The sequence below is a fragment of the Brachycentrus maculatus genome, unplaced genomic scaffold (assembly GCF_059751285.1).
Source record: "Brachycentrus maculatus isolate JH-2025_06_01 unplaced genomic scaffold, ASM5975128v1 h1tg000104l, whole genome shotgun sequence".
In the NCBI taxonomy this organism is placed as follows: domain Eukaryota; kingdom Metazoa; phylum Arthropoda; class Insecta; order Trichoptera; family Brachycentridae; genus Brachycentrus; species Brachycentrus maculatus.
In genome coordinates, this window is record NW_028280858.1 from 2,652,501 (window position 1) to 2,675,413 (window position 22,913).

At 29.4% G+C, this 22,913-nt stretch overlaps 1 protein-coding gene across 1 annotated transcript in view; it reads right to left on the reverse strand.

Moving 5' to 3' along the window:
* The window catches only part of side-VII (sidestep VII transmembrane protein), a 238,925-nt gene extending 236,485 nt beyond the window's left edge, over positions 1–2,440 (reverse strand). Inside the window, exon 1 of the mRNA XM_088258892.1 lies at positions 2,316–2,440. Coding sequence (XP_088115018.1) covers positions 2,316–2,434 — 119 coding nt within the window. The 5' untranslated portion in view covers positions 2,435–2,440. The remainder of the gene's footprint in view (positions 1–2,315) is intronic.
* Positions 2,441–22,913: the final 20,473 nt, after the last annotated feature.

The following is a 22,913-nucleotide window of genomic DNA, read 5'->3' on the forward strand; positions in this document are numbered from 1 at the left end:
GGTTATCTTTAAAACCGGTTGACATAATAATTAAGTTATAATTAAATATTTATTGTGATTTTAAAACAAAGTTACATTTAAATGAAGGAATCCAAAGGAAGTAATGCAAAGTTGAGATAAGCATTATCGATAAAATTAAGAATTATGGAAGTGAAACATGGAGTTGGCAAAAGAAGGATGAAAGTAAACTGAATGCAGTCGAAATGCGATCTCTCAGAAGAATGTGTGACAAAACGATGTATGATAGATGTGCGAATAGTGAAATAAGGAAGGAATGCAAAGCTGAGATAAGCATTATCGATAAAATTAAGAAAAGTGTGTTGAGATGGTTTGGACACGTAGAACGAATGAGTGAGGAAAGAACGGTAAAACAAATTTATGAGGCGAATGTGAGTGGAAAAATGAGCAGAGGAAGACCGAGAAAACATGGCACGATCAGGTATGCCAAAAACTTGAAAGTGGCCAGGTTAGGAGTCGTAACAATCGGCGGGTATATATGAGGAGATGCATGAACGTGGAAGAGGCGAAAAATGTTTGCAAAGACAGAGTGGTGTGGCGTTCTATTCTCTCTGCCTACCGATGCGGGGAAGCGGCGTGATGGTTAGTTAGTTACATCTAAATTATAAAATGGAAAATCGCAATGTTAGTGCTTCAAATATAAATTATATAAAAAATACTACTTCATTACTACCAGGTCCAGCTTTTAATACTAACAAGAATATAGATTAACTGTTATAAAATTGTAAAAATAAATAAGGTAAACTGAACCTTTCTGGTATTTACAAATTATATTGTTCCAATTGGCCCAAACTTTTACGATGGAAATCATCGCGTTAATTTAATATCAGAGTTAAAGATCATTTCAGGTATATTAATCATAATTTTTCTGAATTTGCCACTCACCTTATGTCTGATGACCATACTTTTGATAAATCAACGGACATACACATAAATTTAACATGTAAATAAACCAGCCTTTGCCAACTCATAAGCCCTGTCAATTTCATATTTTTCTTCATCTATGTTGAGATGTCTTTTTTTTAATGTTCAGACATCAAAGTTCCCAATCGATTTCTCCCAATAACCTGACGATATGTAAAATCTAAAACCTGTAACGTATACTTAGGTAACCTGATTTTTTTTTAAATATATATTTTCACGAAAAATACTTATAACTTCTGTAAAAATTTACTTTAAAATTTATTATTTTAAATAACATTCCTGAAAAAAAGCATTTTGCGACTAGCAAAAGTATACGTGGAAGGTGTCGATAATATAAAGCGGTTGTTATTCCTTTGGGCATGCTGCCAGAAGTATGTGGGGAGTCTTAAAAAGCTGGTAATAACAAAGACAGTTGAGTAAAAGTGTGCAAGATGATGGTCGCTTACAAGATGCGAAGACTAATTAAAGGAGTTGACAAGATCCTCTTAAAACTCTGCCTTCAACTTGGCCCAGGATTGGAAGGAAATGGAGGCGAGAAATCTCCTGACCTAAACACATTCAAATATTAAAAAAAAAACTTGATAAGGCCAAGTTTTCTTCTGCGTTTCTCTAACTTCTATTTAAAAATTGTTCGCCTCGTAAATTTGTATAACTGTTCTTTCTGCACTCATTCAATTCTCATTCTCGAACCATCTTAAAATACATTTCCAATTTCATAAATAATACTTTATAAAATTAAACAACTTTGTTTTAACAACTTTTTATTGGTACACTTCATCCAACCGGTTTCAACAAGAACCTTGTCATCATCAGGGTTTATTAAATTCTAAAATATTAAAAACATTAATTTACCCATAATTAATTACATTAGTTGTTATTTGGAGTTGCTACGCAGTGTACAATAACACTAAGGATTTAGTTTTGGTAAGGGAATGTAATTAATTATGAGTATTTTGATGCTTTAAATGTTTTAGAATTTAATTAACCATGATGATGACAAGGTGCTTGTTGAAACCGGTAGGTTAAAGTGTACTAATAATAAAAAAGTGGTTAGTACAAAGTTGATTAATTTTATAAATTTCATAAAATGTACCACAAAGTATCTGCGAAAAACATTCAAGAAATCATCAAGAATACTTATCTTCAGCCTTGCATTACTTACTTACATCACCATTAGAACTTCATTAAAAATCTAAATTGGCTGTACGAAACGGAGATCTAGTTTCCACCCTAATATATGGAAGCGAAGCTTGGAATTAGCAAAAAAATTATGAAAGTAGACTGAAAGACAAATGTGCCGCAAAACAATGTATAAAATGTGTGTTTTTAAGTGTAATATAGGCTAGGGTTGTTACAAGCTCTAGTGATATTACCTGTAGATCGGAGTCCCGAGATCTTCTCTATACCATAGTACTAGGAGGACAGCGTCGGTGGTGTCATTGTTTGCAATATCGCAGGGTAGGAATATAGGGTCCCCCGTCACCACCGTCATGTCGATAGTTGGTACTGAAAAGAAAAATATTAATGAGTTATCTACTTTTTTTAAAATTAGGTTTATCAACAGCAACATATGTTAATCAAAACATTAAAAGGTATACAATAAACAAGCTAATTAAATTTAACCACAGAAACATGAAAATTATTACAAAATATTAAGTGTAGATCTAGCAAATAAACACGTATTTATGAGAGAAAATATGTGTAAGAGGGTGTGTGTGTGTGTTGTGTGTGTGTGTGTGTGTGATGTGGATTCTAGTAGGAACATACATACAATGCAGAGAAACATAGTTTTCAAAGATCCTGAGAGGATAATATGCTCACCATTCGACTTTTCAACACAGATTTTCCGCAATTGAAAATGTCAACTTGGCTTAAACATGAGTTGTACTCACTAGCCATCCGAAACATAGGTGAACTTCACTATAAACCATCTTAATAAAATGAAATGCCTTGTACTCTTATTCATCTGTTTTTTTTTAAACTTTTTTTCTTTTAAAAAAATGGCAAATTTAAGTCCAGATAAACTGCTGATGAAGCAATTTGTCATCGGGGTTTAAAAGTTATCGTTAAATCAAAGCATAAACAACAAAAATAACATAAAATGTTTTATTATATTTTATATTTACATACAAATGTCGATACATGCACATAATATATAAATGTGTGCGTATGTAAATATACATACAAATACATACATATATATATATATATATATATATATTTATAAATATATTTATATATATACATATATATATATATATATATATATATATATATATATATATATATATATTTATATATATATATATATATATATATATATATATATATATATATATAATATATATATATATATATATATATATATATATATATATATATATATATATATATATATATATATATATATATATATATATATATATATATATATATATATATATATATATATATATATATATATATATAATATATATATATATATATATATATATATATATATATATATATATATATATATATATATATATATATATATATATTTATATATATATATATATATATACATATATATATATATATATATATATATATATATATATATATATATATATATATATATATATATATATATATATATATATATATATATATATATATATATATATATATATATATATATATATATATATATATATATATATTTATATTTATATATACACATATATATATTTATATATATATATATATATATATATATATATATATATATATATATATATATATATATATATATATATACGCGCTTATATACATACATACACACATGATAACATTCTAAGTTTGTTGGTACATGTCGGGAGAGTCATGTTGTCACATCAACTGATTTTTTTCCTGAATATTATATCAATTCTTAATAAAAATATACTGTAAACGGAGTTTTAAGATTGTTTGTTACTTTGAGCATATTCATATTTTTATGTACTCCAATGAGAATATTTCACATTGCCTAAAAACAATTATCAAACTACAAATGTTAAATGTTAGCAATCGACTTCCTTGCAATCACCCAGAATCCTTCCAATTAATCCCAAAATCAAAAAATGACATAAATTACTTTTGTCATATTATTTATTGATTCGGCGTTTACTTTGTCTATGATGATAACATGATGATTTAAATGTAAAAAATATATGACATGCGTGCGCAATACAATTTTCAAGTATTTTGAATGTGAACACGACTTATTTAAAATCTACAGATGTTCTCATCAATAGGTGAAAATACAAACTGTAAATAATAATACTTCAGATTGTTAAAAAAATGTAAATAAATACCGAATTCTACCTAATAAGGAGTAGTTGTAGATATTAACTTATAATTTATGAAGTTGAGAATGTGGAACTCGGGGCTTTTATTAGTTCATGACCAGCCATCGGCAGGTTTAAGTAAACTAAACTGTACCTTCACAATCTGACCTATTGAATGCTTCAAACGCGCAAGAATAATGAATGTTATACTCACCAGTAAACCAGTATTTTTTATTTTAAAAAATACGGAATTGTTCGTAACAAATATTTGTTTTAGAACAATATTGCTGAATCAAATATGTAATTTTCAAGCAAAATAAATAAACTCGACGAATAGAAATAAAAATTTAAGAATCGTAAAAATAATTGTAGAAAATAATACGGATAAAAAATAAATGTCATTTTTATTTATCATGCGTCTATTTTTATTAACGATTTATTTTTATAATTTAAATTTAAGACATAATAACAAAAAGTTATCGGGGTTTTTCTAATATATTATATTAGAAAAACCCCGATAATGTTTTTTATTAATTTTTACATTATAAAGAATTCAGAAATACTGTGGGAATTTTTTTAATGGTAAACAGTATTAATTCAAAATGGAGTTGTTAACGTTGTACCTTATGTATACCGAATATTATTTTTCAATAAGAAACGTTGCCTTACTCCCTCACATTGACTTATTCCATTGACGTTCATTCATTAAATATCCCTTTTCTAGTAATACCACTTTAGAGTTCTTCAATGTAAGGACGACTAGTTTTCAGAATTAAAGATGTTTCTAAACTAGTCGTGTATGCAAGTGTTTTAAACGGGTGTTTAAATCATCATGCTATTTTAAAAGCCGATTCAATAAATAGTATAAAATATTAAGATTCATCAAAAGTACTAGAACGAGTTCTAGTCACATTTTTGAAGAGTATTACTAATATATGTTGGTTAATAGAATGTAATAAATACAAGAAGATCGAAATGATTGTAAATTACATATATTAAATACTTTTGTTCTACTTTTGCATAGTGTTTTACTAAAAAAATGTAAAATAATACATGTTTAAAAACTTTAAATTAATTAAAGTAACATTTGCAACATACGGCGGTATCGTATTTTTTAACAATTCTTCATCATTAAAAAAATTGATCTTTAGTTTATTAGTTTCCTTGAATCATTAATCTATTGTGTGAAATAAGTCTAATAAGTGATTTTGTGTGCCTTGTTTTTATAAATAACATTATATTACATTATATTTCACCGTTCTGGAGGTTCCGGGTTCGATTACCAGGGGGGGTCAAATATAAATTCGTGATTTTTTCACCGTTTAATTTATTCAATATTACCCTGGACTGGTACCTGAAGCGGAGGGATGATCACCTTTCCTTCATGTGTAAACGGTCAAGATAACACTGCGTTTATATGACGCAGTACGCTATGCACCATTGGGGTGCGGATAAGGGTTTTATTTATTATTATAGACAATACGTCTGTGTATATAGGAATAAAGCAACAACTTTTTTGAGTTTCTCAATAGACTTAACGATAAAACTTGATCACTGGACAATAAAATGAAAGTGTTAAAAGCTTTTTAGTTGGGTACTGTTTTATGCATATTTAAAACTTAGTTCCGCTAAGAAACCAAAATCATTAAAAAAAAACATCAAAATAAAAGAAAACAGACAAATTAAAATATAAAAAATTGAACAGCGTGCACCTTATGATTATATTTTATAAACTTATTCAAATCTAATTTCGAGGAGTTCAAATATATTTAAATATCAAAGTTACCTACATAATTATTATTTTGAACGTGCAAACTAATCTAATAATTTAACATTACATCATATACATAGAAGAAATCTACCTACATAATAAATTTTCAAGTTTTAACGATGTTTTATATCACAAACTGATAAATGAAGGATTCAAAATATTTTTTAAAAGATAGTGAATATTTAATATAATAATAATGTTACTGAGATTTTATTTGAAGGTGAAAAGCCATCAAAGAAAGAAAAAAGGATTAAAATAATTATCTATTATGAAGGATGCACAGGATTTTTTTAAACTTACCTTCAAGTAATGAAGGACTCTTGAAACCATCTGTAGAAAAAAAAGTATATGTTAGATATTTATAAAAACGAAATTTCAAAAGAATGTGTAAAGAATACTACAAAAGATACTTAGACTGATTTTTAAATTTTTTAAATTAAAATGTCAAATATACTTCAATTTTTAGAAAAAAACATTTAAGTATCGTTTTTGCACTGTTTAAAAATATAAAAAATAAGTTGGTTAAAATTGATAAAATTGAATTCATTTTATTATTATACAGATGGAAGTATGATAATTAAGGTAATTATAGTTCTTACAACCTGTCTTTGGTTAGTTTAAGTTATCGCGTTATAAACTGTTTAATATTCACCATACTACCATGAAATCATTTTATTTAATAATATAATTTTGAATACTACATTTTTCCATAAAATATTGATATCCTACTAACGCTCATCTTCATCTGCATAGGATACTGCACCTAAATGATATTAATCGAATTTTATCGATCATTTTAGGATAGCAAGGTGATCACTCTTACTTTTCAGGTACCAGTCCAGGGTAATATAAAAAAAAATTGAAGTGAAAAAAAACATATATTTATTTTGCACTCCTGTAAATTTAATCTGGACCAAAAATATAGTATCTAAACCAGGCATGGGGAACCTGCGGCCTTTTGACAGATGCCAATTTTTGTAAATATGTATTTATTAAAAAAAAATCACTGCATTTTTAACCATTTTTATTGTGATATAATTAAAGTATTTAGTTTATGGAGGGGTATCAAAGTTTTCTTTACTGCGGCCTCATGTTGAATTAGATAAGTGAATGTGGCCTTTTGAAATAGGAAGGTTCCTCATTCCTGATCTAAGCCCATTTACCATTACACAACAAAGGCAAACAGAAATCACAATAAAGAAAAAAATAACTTAAAATACTACTTTTTATTGCGTATATCAGAAATTGTAAAATGTTTATATGATTTATTATATCAGACACTGGATGATTCACCCTACGGATGAGATATCAATTTTAAAAGAAAAAGATTAAAAAATACTCTACCAATTCCTCAACTGATGGCGCTACATTCAGCCATGCTTTACAAATACATTGAAAACCTTACTGGTATGCGGAATGAATCTAAGACTATTGCGTATAAACAGATTTCAATAATGAATGCAATATGGATGTTCAACAATGGGTATGGTGAACGTTACACAAGTGTATACAGTGATCGCTTAAACCAGGGATGCTCAGATTTCCATCTTCTTTCATAAAAAAATGGATGAATGATACATGTCTCATATCAACTTGAGACGCCTTAAAATTTACTTTGAAAATGTGTTTGTTAGTATACAAATCATTTTAAAAATTAACGGTGTGATTACAAGAAATATTTTTGTAATCACCTGTCGATGAAAACATGCTTTATAGTTTTCGAAACTAGTCGTGTAAAATTAAACAAAACTCAGTAAGTGGTATAATGCAAGTGTTTAATTTTTAAAATAATCAAAATGTCATTCCACAGAGTTAATGCCAAATCAGTAAATAATATTACATAATAATCATTTTTTTTTGACATCTCAACAAAGATGGAGAAGAATATTCTTCGTCTGACTAAAATATATTTATTGCAAAAATTTTAATGATTCTTGCACAATGTTCCAAAATTGGATAATTTAAATAAAACTTCCAAGAATTTTGTAGTGTGGTTGTCTATCATGGGTAGAATTGGTGAATGTTACACGTGTGTAAAGTGATCACTTAAACCAGCCGATGACGGTCGTCAGCCCCGTAAATGCCCAGACTTCCATATTCTTCTTCATCTTTGATGAGAGGTCAAAAATTAATATGATAAATAAATCCTATAATTAGAGATAATCCAGATTTGTGGCCAAGTATTTGGGCATATTCAAAATGTTTTTTATAATCTTCTTTGAAATCTCATCCAAACTCGAAGGTGCATAGGGCACTGCATCATACAAACGCAGTGTTATCTTGATCGTAATGACATGGAGAAAAGGTGATCAGCCCTCGGCTTTAAGTACCAGTCAGGTACCATTTAATATTTGAGTGAAAAAATCACTGATATTTATTTGACCCCCCCTTGAAACCAAACCCGGGAAACTCAGTACGGTAGCCACTACGGAGGCGGACAAAATGATCAGTTCGTTAAAATGAATTTGGATATTTCATAATTCAGATTTTAACACAATTTTCCTTTATATAAAATTACCATTCCAACCAAAGGATGGTAATCCGCACACCACAGACAAAGCCCGGTTTATCCACTGCCTACATAAAAAAAAGTTACGTATATCATGTTTTTAATCATCAAATTATGTTTGAGGTAAATTGTAGCCATTCTAATTCAAAAAGAGTGCGGCTAGCGACCTCATTAATTACGCAGAGAGTAATATAAAATCCTCTTTTGATTATCATGTACCTAATGTTATTACTTTGATGCCGCACCGTAACCAAGTTAAAAGAATCACGAGAGTGGTAATTCTATATGTGGTACGTATGAGAGCGCCGTGGCATTAAACCTTTATTATTCAAAAGCACGTGACAAAAATGTGTAAAAAATTCGGTGATCCAACGGACCGTTGTTGCTTTACGGATAGCCGTCATACATATCATCGTTAATTCTGTTCAGTTGCTGAAAATACATGCATTCGATATTTTCATTAATTCACAGGGAACAAAAAAATCTTTTATTTTAATTATTTTAGTCATACAAATGACAAAGTGCTTTTTTTATAAAAACGTGATTATTGACTATTTAATATCTTACTAGCTTAATATTCCCCTGGAACATCCCAAAACGATTTTAAACTCGGAAGTATAATATATTGACTTGGTAAAAATGACTAACTGCATTGATGTCTAATTTCTTGCCAAGCAAAAATGATTTAATGGCCCTCCTGAACATTTTACGTATTGTTAGTTGGTCATTTTCTCCTGTACGACTACGATTCGTATAATATAACGTGTAATTGAGTATATTTTTTAATGTTATCTTTTAGTATTATTTTATTTTATTTTAAGTGTGACCTACTAAATGTGGGTTTTCTCAAGTAAGGAGTTATTTTTAAAAAAAATTGTCATCTCAACATGGACGAAGAAGAATATGGGGGTCTGGGTGTTCACAGGGTTTATGGCCTGTCATAGGCTGGTTAAGTCAATTACCATCCTTCCCATGATTGACAATCACACTACTTAATTTTTTGGGTATCCTACATATATCATTAATCTCACGGTGGTGTCTTATTTTAATTTATTTTCGTTACTACAATAAATTCGATATATTTATGATTTGAATATATATTTTTTCAACACACATCGAATTTATTGTAGTGATGAAAATCAATGCAATTAAGATAGCATCATGTTTTATGTAGAAGATCAAAAACACACGCACAAACACAGACAAATTTGAAGTTATTAAACTGATTGATAAAGAGATTTCCAATACATCATATTCATTCATAATCATATTCATTCTGTGGTAAAAGAAACGCGAGTCGGTCTGATTACTCATATGATTTTATATACTTCTACTACTACTACTATCTAGCCATTTACCCGCAGGGGTAGGCAGAGAGGATGGAACGCCACACTCTTCTGTCCTGACATACACTCCTCGCCTCCTTCACATCCATACATCTAGTCATACATGCACTCCGATTACGCAGACTTTTGACACCGCCAGAATTTAGGTTCTGATTGATCTGATCGTGCCAAGTCTTTTTCGGCCGTCCTCGTTCTGTTTTCCCGCTCACATTCACCACATATATGTTCTTAGTCATTCTCTCGTTATCCATTTGGTCCACATGTCTCCTTAAACAACTCTTCCTAATCTTTTCAATTATTCCTTCTTCAGCCTTACATTCCTCTCTTATATATTCGTTTTTAATTCTGTCATACAATGATTTTTCACACATTCCTCTGAGGGAGCGCATTTCAACGGCGTTCATTCTGCTTTCATCCTTCCTTTGCCAGTTCATATATTATACTATATACATATTTAATGTTTATTATAAAGAGTGACTTTTAAGTTTTCAATGTTTAAGACTACAAAATAAAAATATGTGCCGTCAGGAAATCATAAATTAAACTCTGTTTATACACGTTTCGTAATAAAATTTATGACAGAAATTAAGGATTCTGGAAAAATGGTCGTGTTATCTCTTGAAATCCAAACAGGGCTGAACACCAGCTGATTTAGTAGCAAGAGCCCCGGTTTGTGTTTATTTCATTGTTAATCTGAGTGTTTTAACAGCCGAGGACACGATCCACCCCCTCCGCCGCTAGGGGTTTGGCCTACCCCTGCAAACACTTCAGAGATAAGGAAAATTTAATAAAAGTAATGATTTAAAAAACTACGCCGCAAAACGTTTTCACATTGGTGTAAATTTTGTTTATTATTTTAAAACAGATAGTGAAATTATTCCATTCAATTTATTTTATATTCGAAGGTACAGCTTAGCTAATTTTGAAGAGAGACTGAGAAATAAAGATTGAGTCTTAATAAAAGCTTACAAAATAATTTGATATCATTTTAACGTATAAAAGAGACTTTCAGTTATTAAAATGACATTCAAACGACATTTGTAAAGATGTCATACAAGTTCAATTCGATATAAACTTTATGGAATTTAATTCATAATTCAACCATTCGATATTAACTATATAAGTATATGGAATAACATGAGGATTTAAATGTAAAAATAAAACGCTTATATAAGACGACTTTGAGTTTATAAATGTAAAAGTTTCGAGAAATACAGATGTTTTCATCAACAAGTGAATGTACAAATTGATCAAATTCGTATTTTTGACGTATTTTTAAGTAATGTTTAAGTTCAAAATCCCAGCTCTGATCTTAAAATTGCGTCAAAGTCAAGTATCGAAAGACTCACTTTTTACATACAAAAATATGTACCTATGTAAAAAAAGCATCAATTTATATTATTCCCTTAAAAACCATATGACATCCAGAAATCAATTTTTGTTACTACGAGGGTTGCCTTACATGTTTTTGCAATCGAACAATACATGGCGAAGTGAGTTATGGCATCATCGTATTCATTTACTAATTATTTTTAATTAAGTAAAATATTTTTAAGTTACTTTTTTTATTTGTTTGTTGAATGTCCTATCAGAGTTAGATTTTAATCATTTCACATGTATTAAAAATGTAATAATACTTGAGTATAGTATATATTAAAAGCTTAAAAAAACACATTTTCTCTACATTTTATGCGACCGTACACATTCGAGGCAGTTTAAAACAGTGTATGCGGACGAGATGTTCTAAAATACATTTTTTCTCAAAAGTGCCCGAGCATTAGTTTTGATTTATCTCCTAGTTTATAAGTTTAAACTGCCCATTTTGGCTTAGCGCCGGCACTTGACGGAGTATTTCACTTTCGCGGACGGTGGATGAAGCCAACCGGTACTTTTCAGCGGTGAGGTCCTTCCCGCGTGACCTATTACGGTTTTATGATGAAAATGAGAGAAAGAACACTAAAACCCTGTCAACAATACCTGTTTTTACCAACTTTACACCGGCCTCGGTGAATAATGTAAGTAGACGGCTTATGGAGGTATGAGAAGTGTGTAGTATTATTTATCTTACAGCATTACGGCATTTTGCTAAGTAATGCAATAACTCATTAACAGTATTAAAAAGTGGGATATTGCAATATAAATGTTTATCTTCAAAATATAAGAGTCCTTTTACGTATTACTATCTTTACCGTTGTGTATTCCAAACCTTGGGATGAAATGTGCAAGCCTCTATCGTTTTTTATCATACTACAATGAAAAAAATAGAAATAAGAACGGATATATATATATATATATATATATATATATATATATATATATATATATATATATATATATATATATATATATATATATATATATATATATATATATATATATATATATATATATATATATATATATATATATATATATATATATATATATATATATATATATATATATATATATATATATATATATATATATATATATATATATATATATATATATATATATATATATATATATATATATATATATATATATATATATATATATATATATATATATATATATATATATATATATATATATACATAATATTTGTCATAGTCAAGGATGACTACATAATTCTTTCGGATAATACATAATTTCTTTTCCTTCTTGTTTTCATCGGTTGACGTTTCGATGAAAATATAACTTTTCCATTTATATTAAAGTATTTGTTCATTTCACTACTATTTATCGTATTATTTTTTGACATCACATCAAATATGAAGAAGTAAAAGAGGTGTGTAAAGCGATCACTTAAACCAGCCTATGACGGTCGTCAGCCCCGCAAATACCCAGACTTCCATATTCTTCTTCATCTTTGATGAGATGTCAAAAAATAATATGAAAATAACTCCTGTAATTGGAGGTAATCCAGATTTTGTGAACAAGTAGACACACTCAAAATGTTATACTATATATTGTAATTAATTCGTTTAAATGTATGTATAACACAAGCACTGTCTGCCCTTTCATTTCAAACGGCTAAATAAATTTCGTTGTCAAGTGTCATAAGACTTTTTTAAATTAGTATTACGATATTTCTTCCAGGGAAAAAGGAACTTACAAACATAATAAGTAATAAAAACTGAATTAAAATATATTTTAAAAGGGTGAATCAAGTAAAAAGAGAACAAAGAGTACGATTAAAGCAATGTTACAATACATAGGAGAAAAAATATAATTAAACAAAGTAAAGAAGATAAGTAAACGTAATGAATAATATAAATAGATGTATGAAAGAAAGCAATGTAACATTAAATATTATTTTTACTTTAGTTATCTACAGCAGTGTTTCCCAATTAGTGGTACGCGTACCTTCAGGGGAACGCAAAGTTGCATCTTCAATCTCTTGACTAAGAAAATTGAATTAGTTATACGTGCTTTGATGGTAATAAGTGTTTCATTTATTATTTTAAATAATAAAAAATATTTATAAAAATAAATAAAAGTAAAATAATATTAAATCCAATGTTACATGCATTTATTATGTAAAAGTTATTATTTTTTGACATCTCACCAAAGATGAAGAAGAATATGGAAGTCTGGGCATTTACGGGGCTGACGACCGTCATAGGCTGGTTTAAGTGATCACTTTACACACGTGTAACATTCACCAATTCTACCCATTATTGGCAACCACACTATGCAAATTCTTGGAAGTTCCATATATATGAACCAATTTAGAAACCTTGTTCTTGAATCACTAGAACTTCACTAGAGACATCTATTGGTGAGATGTAAAGAAGCTAATAAAGTGAAGTTCTAGTGATTCAAGAACAAGGTTTCTAAATTGGTTCATATATATGGAACTTCCAAGAATTTGCATAGCGTGGTTATCAAAAATGGGTAGAATTGGTGAATGTTACATGTGTGTAAAGTGATCACTTAAACCAGCCTATGACGGTCGTCAGCCCCGTAAATACCCAGACTTCCATATTCTTCTTCATCTTTGATGAGATGTCAAAAAATAATATGAAAATGACTCCTGTAATTGGAGATAATCCAGATTATGTGAACAAGTATTTGTACACACTCAAAATGTTGGAAAAGTTGTTAATAAAAAATTATTTTATTTTTTTTAATATCATTCCCGTAATGAGAGGTACGCGAGTATAAGGTCTTTTTTGAAGTTTTACGCAGGAAAAACTAATTGGGAATCACAGATCTACAGCATACAAATTAATAAATTATACTAAACATAATAATTCATATTTACGAAATATCACTAATAAAAAAAATGCAAAGCAAAAAAAAATGTTTAAGCAAAAAAAAATGTTTAAGAGGTAAACTTGGACTACAGTTAAATTAATACAGTCAAAATAAACAAGACTCTACAGGGTAAAACAAAATAATTTAACCAAAAAAAGCGTATAGCAAAGAATTATATTTAAAGTATGAAAAAAATATAGAAATAAGAAAATATATATAGTATATTGAAAGTTTTTAAATAATATATGTAGCATTTATCACTCGTTTTTTTAACAGTTCAGATATTTTGTAAAGTAACTTGTTAAAGTACGTACAAGGCTGAGCAATATATTAATGAATTTGTTAAATTTTAATTTTGACTTATTTTATAATTTTTCTGATATTCTTGTCGTTAGTTAAACATAGCAGGCCAACAAGAATCTATGTAGAATATATTGTATACCATGAATAAAAATGCTTTTTTTCGTATTTTCAAAATTTTCATTTTCCTGAAGTCGTTTTCTCGATTGATTTGAAATATTGGTACAATTTTCATTGAAAAGCATGCGTAGTATTTTAATATATTAACCCTCTGATTGCTAACCTCTACTGGTTTCGACCAATATCACTAGTTTGTTTTTGGTTGGCTGGATATGATATTGTTTCTTAAAAATATGCCCGCTAGTGTTCATATTTCTTCTCCGTATATAAATTTTAAATAAACAAATAAGTAAATAAAAAAAAGTGAAATTCCAGAACGGATACAGATTTTTCGTATACAAAGGATAGATGCTTCGTCTCGCCTTTAATATCTACCCTACATATTTTTCATTAATAAATTCATCCTCTAGTTAGAAATACGTCAAAAATTCAACTGTATTTATCCCATTTGTGAAACTCAAAATGAATTACAAATAAAACATAAAACCATAATCAAATTTAATACATGTACGTTCTGAGGTTATGAGGTAAAATATTTCACGTTTATCTCAAGTCACATCGTGCGTGGCAGAGTACTAACAATTCAAAACAGTTGAATTTTCCAATTACTTGTCACATTAAGCGAGAACGATACAGAACACGTGAAATAGCATATTCTCTGCTAAAATCCAACAGATGTTACACACTACTTATTTAAATTTGACATGTTTATTATGTTGTATGATTCATCTGAGGATACATTCAGAATCTCTTGTTCAATAAGGATAAAGAAAACATTAAGCTTTCTAGATACACATCGCTCACTCCTTTCAAGAACGTCATAAATCAAAAATCGACCATTTTCAGCTCAGCATGTTTTCGGAATGCCCAGAAAATGTACCATATATTTTTAACTTACCATTTGCCCGCCACAGGGGAGAAAGTGATGTTTTTGCATTTTGAAGAAAAGGTATTGTTTAATTATTTTTTAAATACACTAAATATTTTTCAAGTCGAGAAAAAACATTCAGGTTTTACCTAAAAAGATCTGTTGCACAGTAAAAGGTTCAAAAAGTGGCTTGATATTTATTTTTAATACATTGTATTATATAATTTTAAAAATGTTCTCCTGGAAAAATGATTTGATTTCCTGATTTTTTTTATTTATGAAGTTCTTTAAAGGAGTTAGCGACATGTTCTTTATTAGTATAGAAACATGTTTTAGTTGAGCATTTGCTACTTAGAAGCAGTGGCGTGTCTTCCATGTAGGCAGAAAATGCCTATCCTAACTTACCCGCGTGACTACCCTACTTACTCAGTAGTATCATCTTACTTTACTACCTACTTCTACTGCCTACCCCAGTAAGTATTTTTTTTTTATTTAATATATTTACATTTTTAAGTATAACATAATACATTTTAAATATTTATACACATGTTAACTTTTATATTTAGATTCGCTGTGCCTCTCCAAAAAAGAAACTGAGCTCTTGTGCTTGGAGAGGGACTTACACTCATGATTTAATGGTTATATAATAAATGGGTAATACTGTATCGGACTTTTCTGTTTCCAACAGTAATTTTACATTTTAAGCGAAAAATATTTTTAGATTCAATTGAAATAATTTTTTATTATTGAAATTATTTGCAAGTATTTTTTATTAGTATTATTATAAATATTTGCAAGTATTTTTTGTTATTATTATTATTATTATAAGTATTACCTAGCTTATCTTACTACCTACCTCCACTGCTTAATCAAATTAATTCTCTGTGCACCCACTGCTTAGTAGGATGTGTGTTAATAGTTTTCTAGAAATAAGCATACTCAAAATTGACAGTTGTTCGATTTTCAAGCATGCTACCTGCACCGCGTGTTGGGGAGGCGTGCTCAGAGCGCGTCTGAATAGGTTTGCTTATGAGCGTGCTAGAATGCATGTGTGTAAACGAGCTTGGTTTTATTCAATCAAATATTTCCAGCTATAGAGCGTGCTTTCTTAGTATCATATGTATCTGTGGTTTTATATTGTAAACACGAGACTCATAATTCTGAACCACAAGATATGATATTGAATAAGTAATAAAAACAACAATATTTTTTTTTCACTTTTATTTAACTGGTGATGATAGACTAGTCTGATGATATTGATAACGACAAAACCCGGTAACTGTTCAAATAAAATTATTTATAATGAAAAAACAATTTTAAAAAATAAACACATATAATATACCGCTCAGTGAGTTTTATTTCATTACATACGACTAGTTTCGAAAACTACTAACTAGATGTTTTCATTTACATATGAAAAGTAAAACTAGTCATTTGTAATAAATCTCATTAAGTGGTTTTACACAAGTGTTTTACGTTTTTTAAATAATCAGCTTGTCATTCCACAGAGTTAATGCCTAATAAATAAATTATGTAATGTAAATTTATTGTAGAAAAAATACTTTATTAAACCTTCGACATACCGTTGAAAACAAGCTTATCATTATTTTTTATGATCTTGCATCTAGGTGTTGTATATGTATTATAGTTAAATGTTGTATATGTATTATAGTATTATAGTATATGTATTATTGTTAAAAATAAAGCTTCGCCAACAAATGTAATTACAAAACTTAAATATAATATTGTGTGTTTATTCCAACTTATTTCATTAAGAACTATGTAACTTTAGACTAGAGGTGAGTATTATTCAAATGAAGACGTACCAAGGGTTGTAAATCCACAGATCTTTGACTTCTATCTTGCTTCGTATAAAAAACTATATTTGTTTTCTCTCAGTTGAGATATATATAGTAAACAACCAAATGTCATCCTTTAGATTAAAAATTCAGTGTCTGATGTAATAAATTATTTTCAAAAAATCAATAAGACACATTGCTCACTCCTTTCAACGACGTCATATATAAAAAACTAGATTTTTCAGGAGATCATTTTTAAAGTTTAAAAATAAAATAAAATGTATTAAAAATAAATATCAAGCCCCTTTTTGAACTTTTTACTGTGCAATCGATCTTTTTAGGTACAACCTGAAGGTTTTTTTCTCTATTTGAAAAATATTTAGGATGTTTAAAAAAATATTAAACAATAAATTTTCTTAAAAATACGAAAACAACACATTCTGCCCTGTAGCGGAAAAATATTAAGTTAAAATATGCTGCTTTTGCTGGGATATAGAACGTTTTTTGGGCATTCCGAAAACATGCAAAACTAAAAATTTACGTTTTTTGATACATGACGTTGTTAAAAGGAGTGAGCGACATGTAAATTTTAAATATTATTTAAAGCTCATTTTCTGTAACAAATAAATGTGAATTTATTTCGAATGAATCTTATCCATGTCCAACAAAAAAAGCTATATTTACTTCATAAATTCTTAATTTTCGAACCCAGGATCTCCAGAATGGTAGCCGAACGTGCTGACTATAAAACTACGGAGGCGGACAAAAGAGACATCTATAGGCGAGATAAAAGAAGAAATTCAAAAAGTTGTCAGTAATTTTATGTTTATGATACCGAATAGAAAATTAGTCATGATTAATTTTCCTACCTGAGAAAATAATGTTAAAGATATCTACATAACGAAGTTAACGCCTTATCTTCAAAATTTAATTCCTGTCTTGGTCACTAAACGGGCACTATATACCTGTATTACGCCATCAAAGCAACAGCAAATATTTCAAAACCACTAGACGTACTACTCGTATTAAAATGAACCGAATTTATTTGCCCAATTATAATGGAAAACCACAAACATTATGTTGCAAAATAACAATTGAAGTAAATAAAATTTATCCCCGTCTAAGAATGAGGCAAAGGCCATAATTTCCTATGAATTATATGGAAACTGATAGCGGTCTACCTAAACGCAGGCTTAAATAGCGTCTTATAATGGCGGCTGAATAAGTATTACATTAAAACTTAGTATTAAAGGAATTATCTCCCCTAATTCTCATTTTATGCCATCCAGTACATTCGCTGAGACGTTTATGAAGAAAGGTTTTAACATTAATTTCAATAAATATTATTTCTGTTGTTCCCGATAAAGATATTTCGTACGCATAAATTTCTGAAAATAACAACACGGACGAACGAATTTAATCCAGTTAAATTTAAGATCTTAGAAAACAATAAGATTTCGAAATAGGGTGTTTTATTCTAATCGTTTTATTATTTATTAACAAATGTGAAATTCGCAACACTGTAATGGTCATTCGGAATATAAAAAAATATGAAAAATGAAAAAATATAATGGCAACTTCGACAAATCACGATACTTTTTTTTAAGAATGTTACGTTGTTTAACTTACATACTTTAAAATGTGTTAATTAACTTTAAAAAACAGTAATATTGTAGTCATACAGGAGAAAGTGACCAAGTGCATTTTTTACAAAAACGTGATTATAGATTATTTGATATCTTACTAGCTTAATATTGCCCTGAAAAATTCCCAAAGCGATTTAAAACTTGGAAATATAATATATTGACTTGTCAGAAATGACTAACTGCATTGATGTTTATTTTCTTGCTAAGCAAAAGTGACTTCTATGGCCCACCTGAACATTTTACGTTTTGTTAGTTGGTCACTTTCTCCTGTACGACTACGATGTGAAATTAGTCATATATTTGAATGAATTTAATTTTTTTAATATCCCATATGACCATTATGGTTTTAAACATTTCACATCAAGATTTGCATAAGGATAGATCTTCTTCTTCTGTGTGTATCATGTTAGGACTATCACTTGAGAGTAATTGTCCACATCTTGGGCAGCTGTAAACAACGCCCCAACGGTCCTGATCCCCGTCCAATCTCGTTTATTCCTGAGCCAGTAAATCTGTCTTCTGCCCACACCTCGTCGACCCTCTATTTTGCCTTTTACGATTATGTCCAATAGCTCGTACTTCTCTCCTCTAAGCATATGCCCCAGATAAGACACATTCCAGATATTGATATCAGTCAGCAACTGTCTCCCTCATTTTGCCTTTTTTGACTCTTACCGTTTTTTCATTAAGATAGATACATGTGGTTAAAACGATTTTTTAAGCTACTGTTTAACGACTGCGCGCTACAACTGTGTGGAAACGAGACAGCAATAATAAACTGTATTCTACCGATAATTCACGGCACGATTCGCGCAGTTGATCTGAAAACATGCTTCTGACTTGACGTAGTTTGTCGTAAGCTCCGAATTATTATAACATACAATATTTTTATGAATACGTCTTTCAAAAACCCCCTAACCTTCGAAGCACGCGTATTTTTTAGACCCTTTGAATGGGGAAGGGTAAATCTGTTTTTATCTCACTTTTTTTTTAACAAGAAATTTTAAGCAAATTATATTACCTTAAAGAATGTATAATATGATATAATAAAACAGAATAAGAACGTACTTTCTATAATTATGTTTTATTTTTTTATTAAAGGCATTTGCCTTCAAAGCAAGACAACACATTTTCCAAGGTAGCGAAATTTCTAAATTGTTTTACCTGGGAGCTTGAAACATTATGTAAATTTTAAATTTAAGCGAAACAGGAGCACAGAAGAAAGATGTGGAGTAAACTAATGACGTAGTCATTTTTCGGTAATAGTGTAATTTATCTAATGATACTCGAGCTCAGATAGCTAAAAGGCACTTTGCCGAGATTGACAGCGCCGTTCGTCCGGAGACATTAATGTACTATATAATTAAGTTGTGCTTTTGGATGCAATCAGCTTTGCGTAATTTTAAAGTATGAATAACAGTGGTTTAGCGAATGAGATTTACGGGGCTATTTTACTACCTGGCTATTTAATTCATTTGGATTAATTTGGCGAGCGTGCCTTTGCTATTGCGGAACCGATGGCATGGAACGCTCTTCCACTAGTAGTAAGAAATACTGAGTGTGAGATGATCTTGAGAAAAAAAACTGACAATACATATGTTGATAAATCATTTCCACCATCTAATTATTATATTTATTATTATTATTATGATATTTTGAGGAAAATCTTAAAGAATACAGTGTCTGATCAAATAAGTTATAATCTTTTTAAATAATTCACTAATTGAAAAGAAGATCTAATTTTTTAAAAGGTTATCTCAGACTGTCTTCGAAAAATATGTAAAAAATAATTTAGAATAAATTTCCTCTTTTTTCAGTTACAGTAAACTACAAGTTTTATTGCTACACAAGTGTATAAGGTGATCACTTAATAATAGATTTATATTATCCACTGACACTTCGTGATGGAATTGCATTTTAATATATTATTAGATTAAAACCAATATTTTTTGCTTTTCCACTTTATTTTTATTTGACCAGCGACCGGGTTTCGTCGTTACCCACATCATCAGACTGGTTTGATGATGACCAGTCTGATGATGTCGGTAACGACGAAACCCGGTCGCTGGTCAAATAAAAATAAAGTGGAAAAGCTAAAAATATTGGTTTTGATCACTTAAGTCAGCCAAATGCCATGTTCTAAGCCATGGAGCGCTCTGACTTCTACTTTCTTATATAAAAACGATAGCCATGATCAAAGATGTGTTATATCAAGTTGGAAAACCCTATTATATTTTTTAAATTGATATCTCAATATGAAGTAAAGTTTCAATATAAATATGAAGCATCTCCTGACAAATTTGATGTGCATACTTAATTTCCTTAGAAACAAAAATAAATTCAAGATGAAAACTCTTATACCCTCTTTTATATTGCATATATTTATCTAAGAATATATAATTCAATTTGTAATAAATAAATCGCATAAAATAAAATACACTTTAGCCTCTTAACCTTAAAAATGTAGCGAAATTCGCATCGAATCCTTCAGTCAGTTCTCAAATGCATTCTTGCTGGAGGCATCGCACTTAGAGATGCATCGCGGACGAATTTATAGCTCCTTAAAGTGCATTTATCTTTCGCGACCCGAGGCATTGCAGTTGAAGCCAAACCCTAATCCGACTCTGGCCCCGGTGTCATCCCCACTCCACTTCCGCTCATGGCAGGGGTCGGCAAACTTTCTAGTGAGAAGATACAAATATCAGGTATATAAGTTTACAGAAACATGTAAACTATGTCTTTGCTTTAGTTATATTTCTTGAAGGTTTTTCGAAGATACTTTGTGGCACATTTTATAAACTTTTTAAAATAAAACAACTTTGATTTAAACATTTTTTATTTGTGCACTTTTTCCAACCCATGATGATGACAAGGTTCTTGTCAAAACCGGTTGGAAAAAGTGTATCAATAAAAAGTGGTTAAAACAAAGTTGTTTTATTTTACGAAGTTTAGTTTTATTTATTTATCTTATTTACGTTTTTTAAATTTTTATTTTAAATTGTATTGATTCTACCCCACTATGTTTCAATTTAAACTTTTAACCTTTCTTACTTTACATATCCAATGACAAATTATTTTTTTCTTCGCATTTTGTAATTTATTATATTTGTATGTTCTTTATTAACTCCTGTTATTAGTATTATATTTTCTCATTGGGAATATTATGCATGTGGTGCAACATAAAATTTCATTGGTTTCATTTGAGCTCAAAAATTCATGAGAATTTTCCCACCAATATTTTTTCAGTACAGGTTTTTTTCAGTTGTGTTTAATCGTATTCAAGATTTTGAAAAATTTTAGAGAACCATCAAGTATAAGTCTCACTATCCAATATGCCTTGTGGGGCCTAATTCGGCTCGCGAGCCACAGTTCGCCGACCTAGACTAGCGTAACGGATTAAGGACCGATGCGCTTGATGTGTTGTTTTGTTTTATTACTAACACCATTGTAAGGAATTCTCAAAATTGTTGAGGTTTAAATAAGAGAGGTACAGTTAAAATGTGAGGTACGTTCGAAAAGAAACACGTGAATAAGTGAAACTTAATGACAGGAAGACATAAGGGTGCTTTGGTTTATGAAAATGCTTATTATTTTACATTTTTATTTAGGTACTGAAAGAAGGAAAAATAACTTGAACAGTTTTATTTTTGCTTGAAAAAATCAGTTATATTAATTTAATTCAACAAACTAAACTGACATTCAAGGGCTAAATCACGCATCCGTCTCAAACCATTAATTCTCCAGTATTCTGGACGACTTCTTCAGCCTGGTTGGTGGCTATGTTGAAAGCTTCCATGGTTTCAGAAGGTGAAATTATTGAATCTTGAATCGTTCGGATTACAGAGCTTTTTGGATAATGGCGAGCTTTCATTAGAAAGCTGGCACTTTATTACCATTTGAAGCATGAATGAATGATACCATAATTATTGAATGATCATATTTCATATTTACGAGTGTTTTGGCCTAGATTTTTCACTCATGAATCACATGAAATAATAGTAACTTAAGACATAAAGAGTAAATCCACTCACGAGTAGATTTAGGCTATAAGGTTAA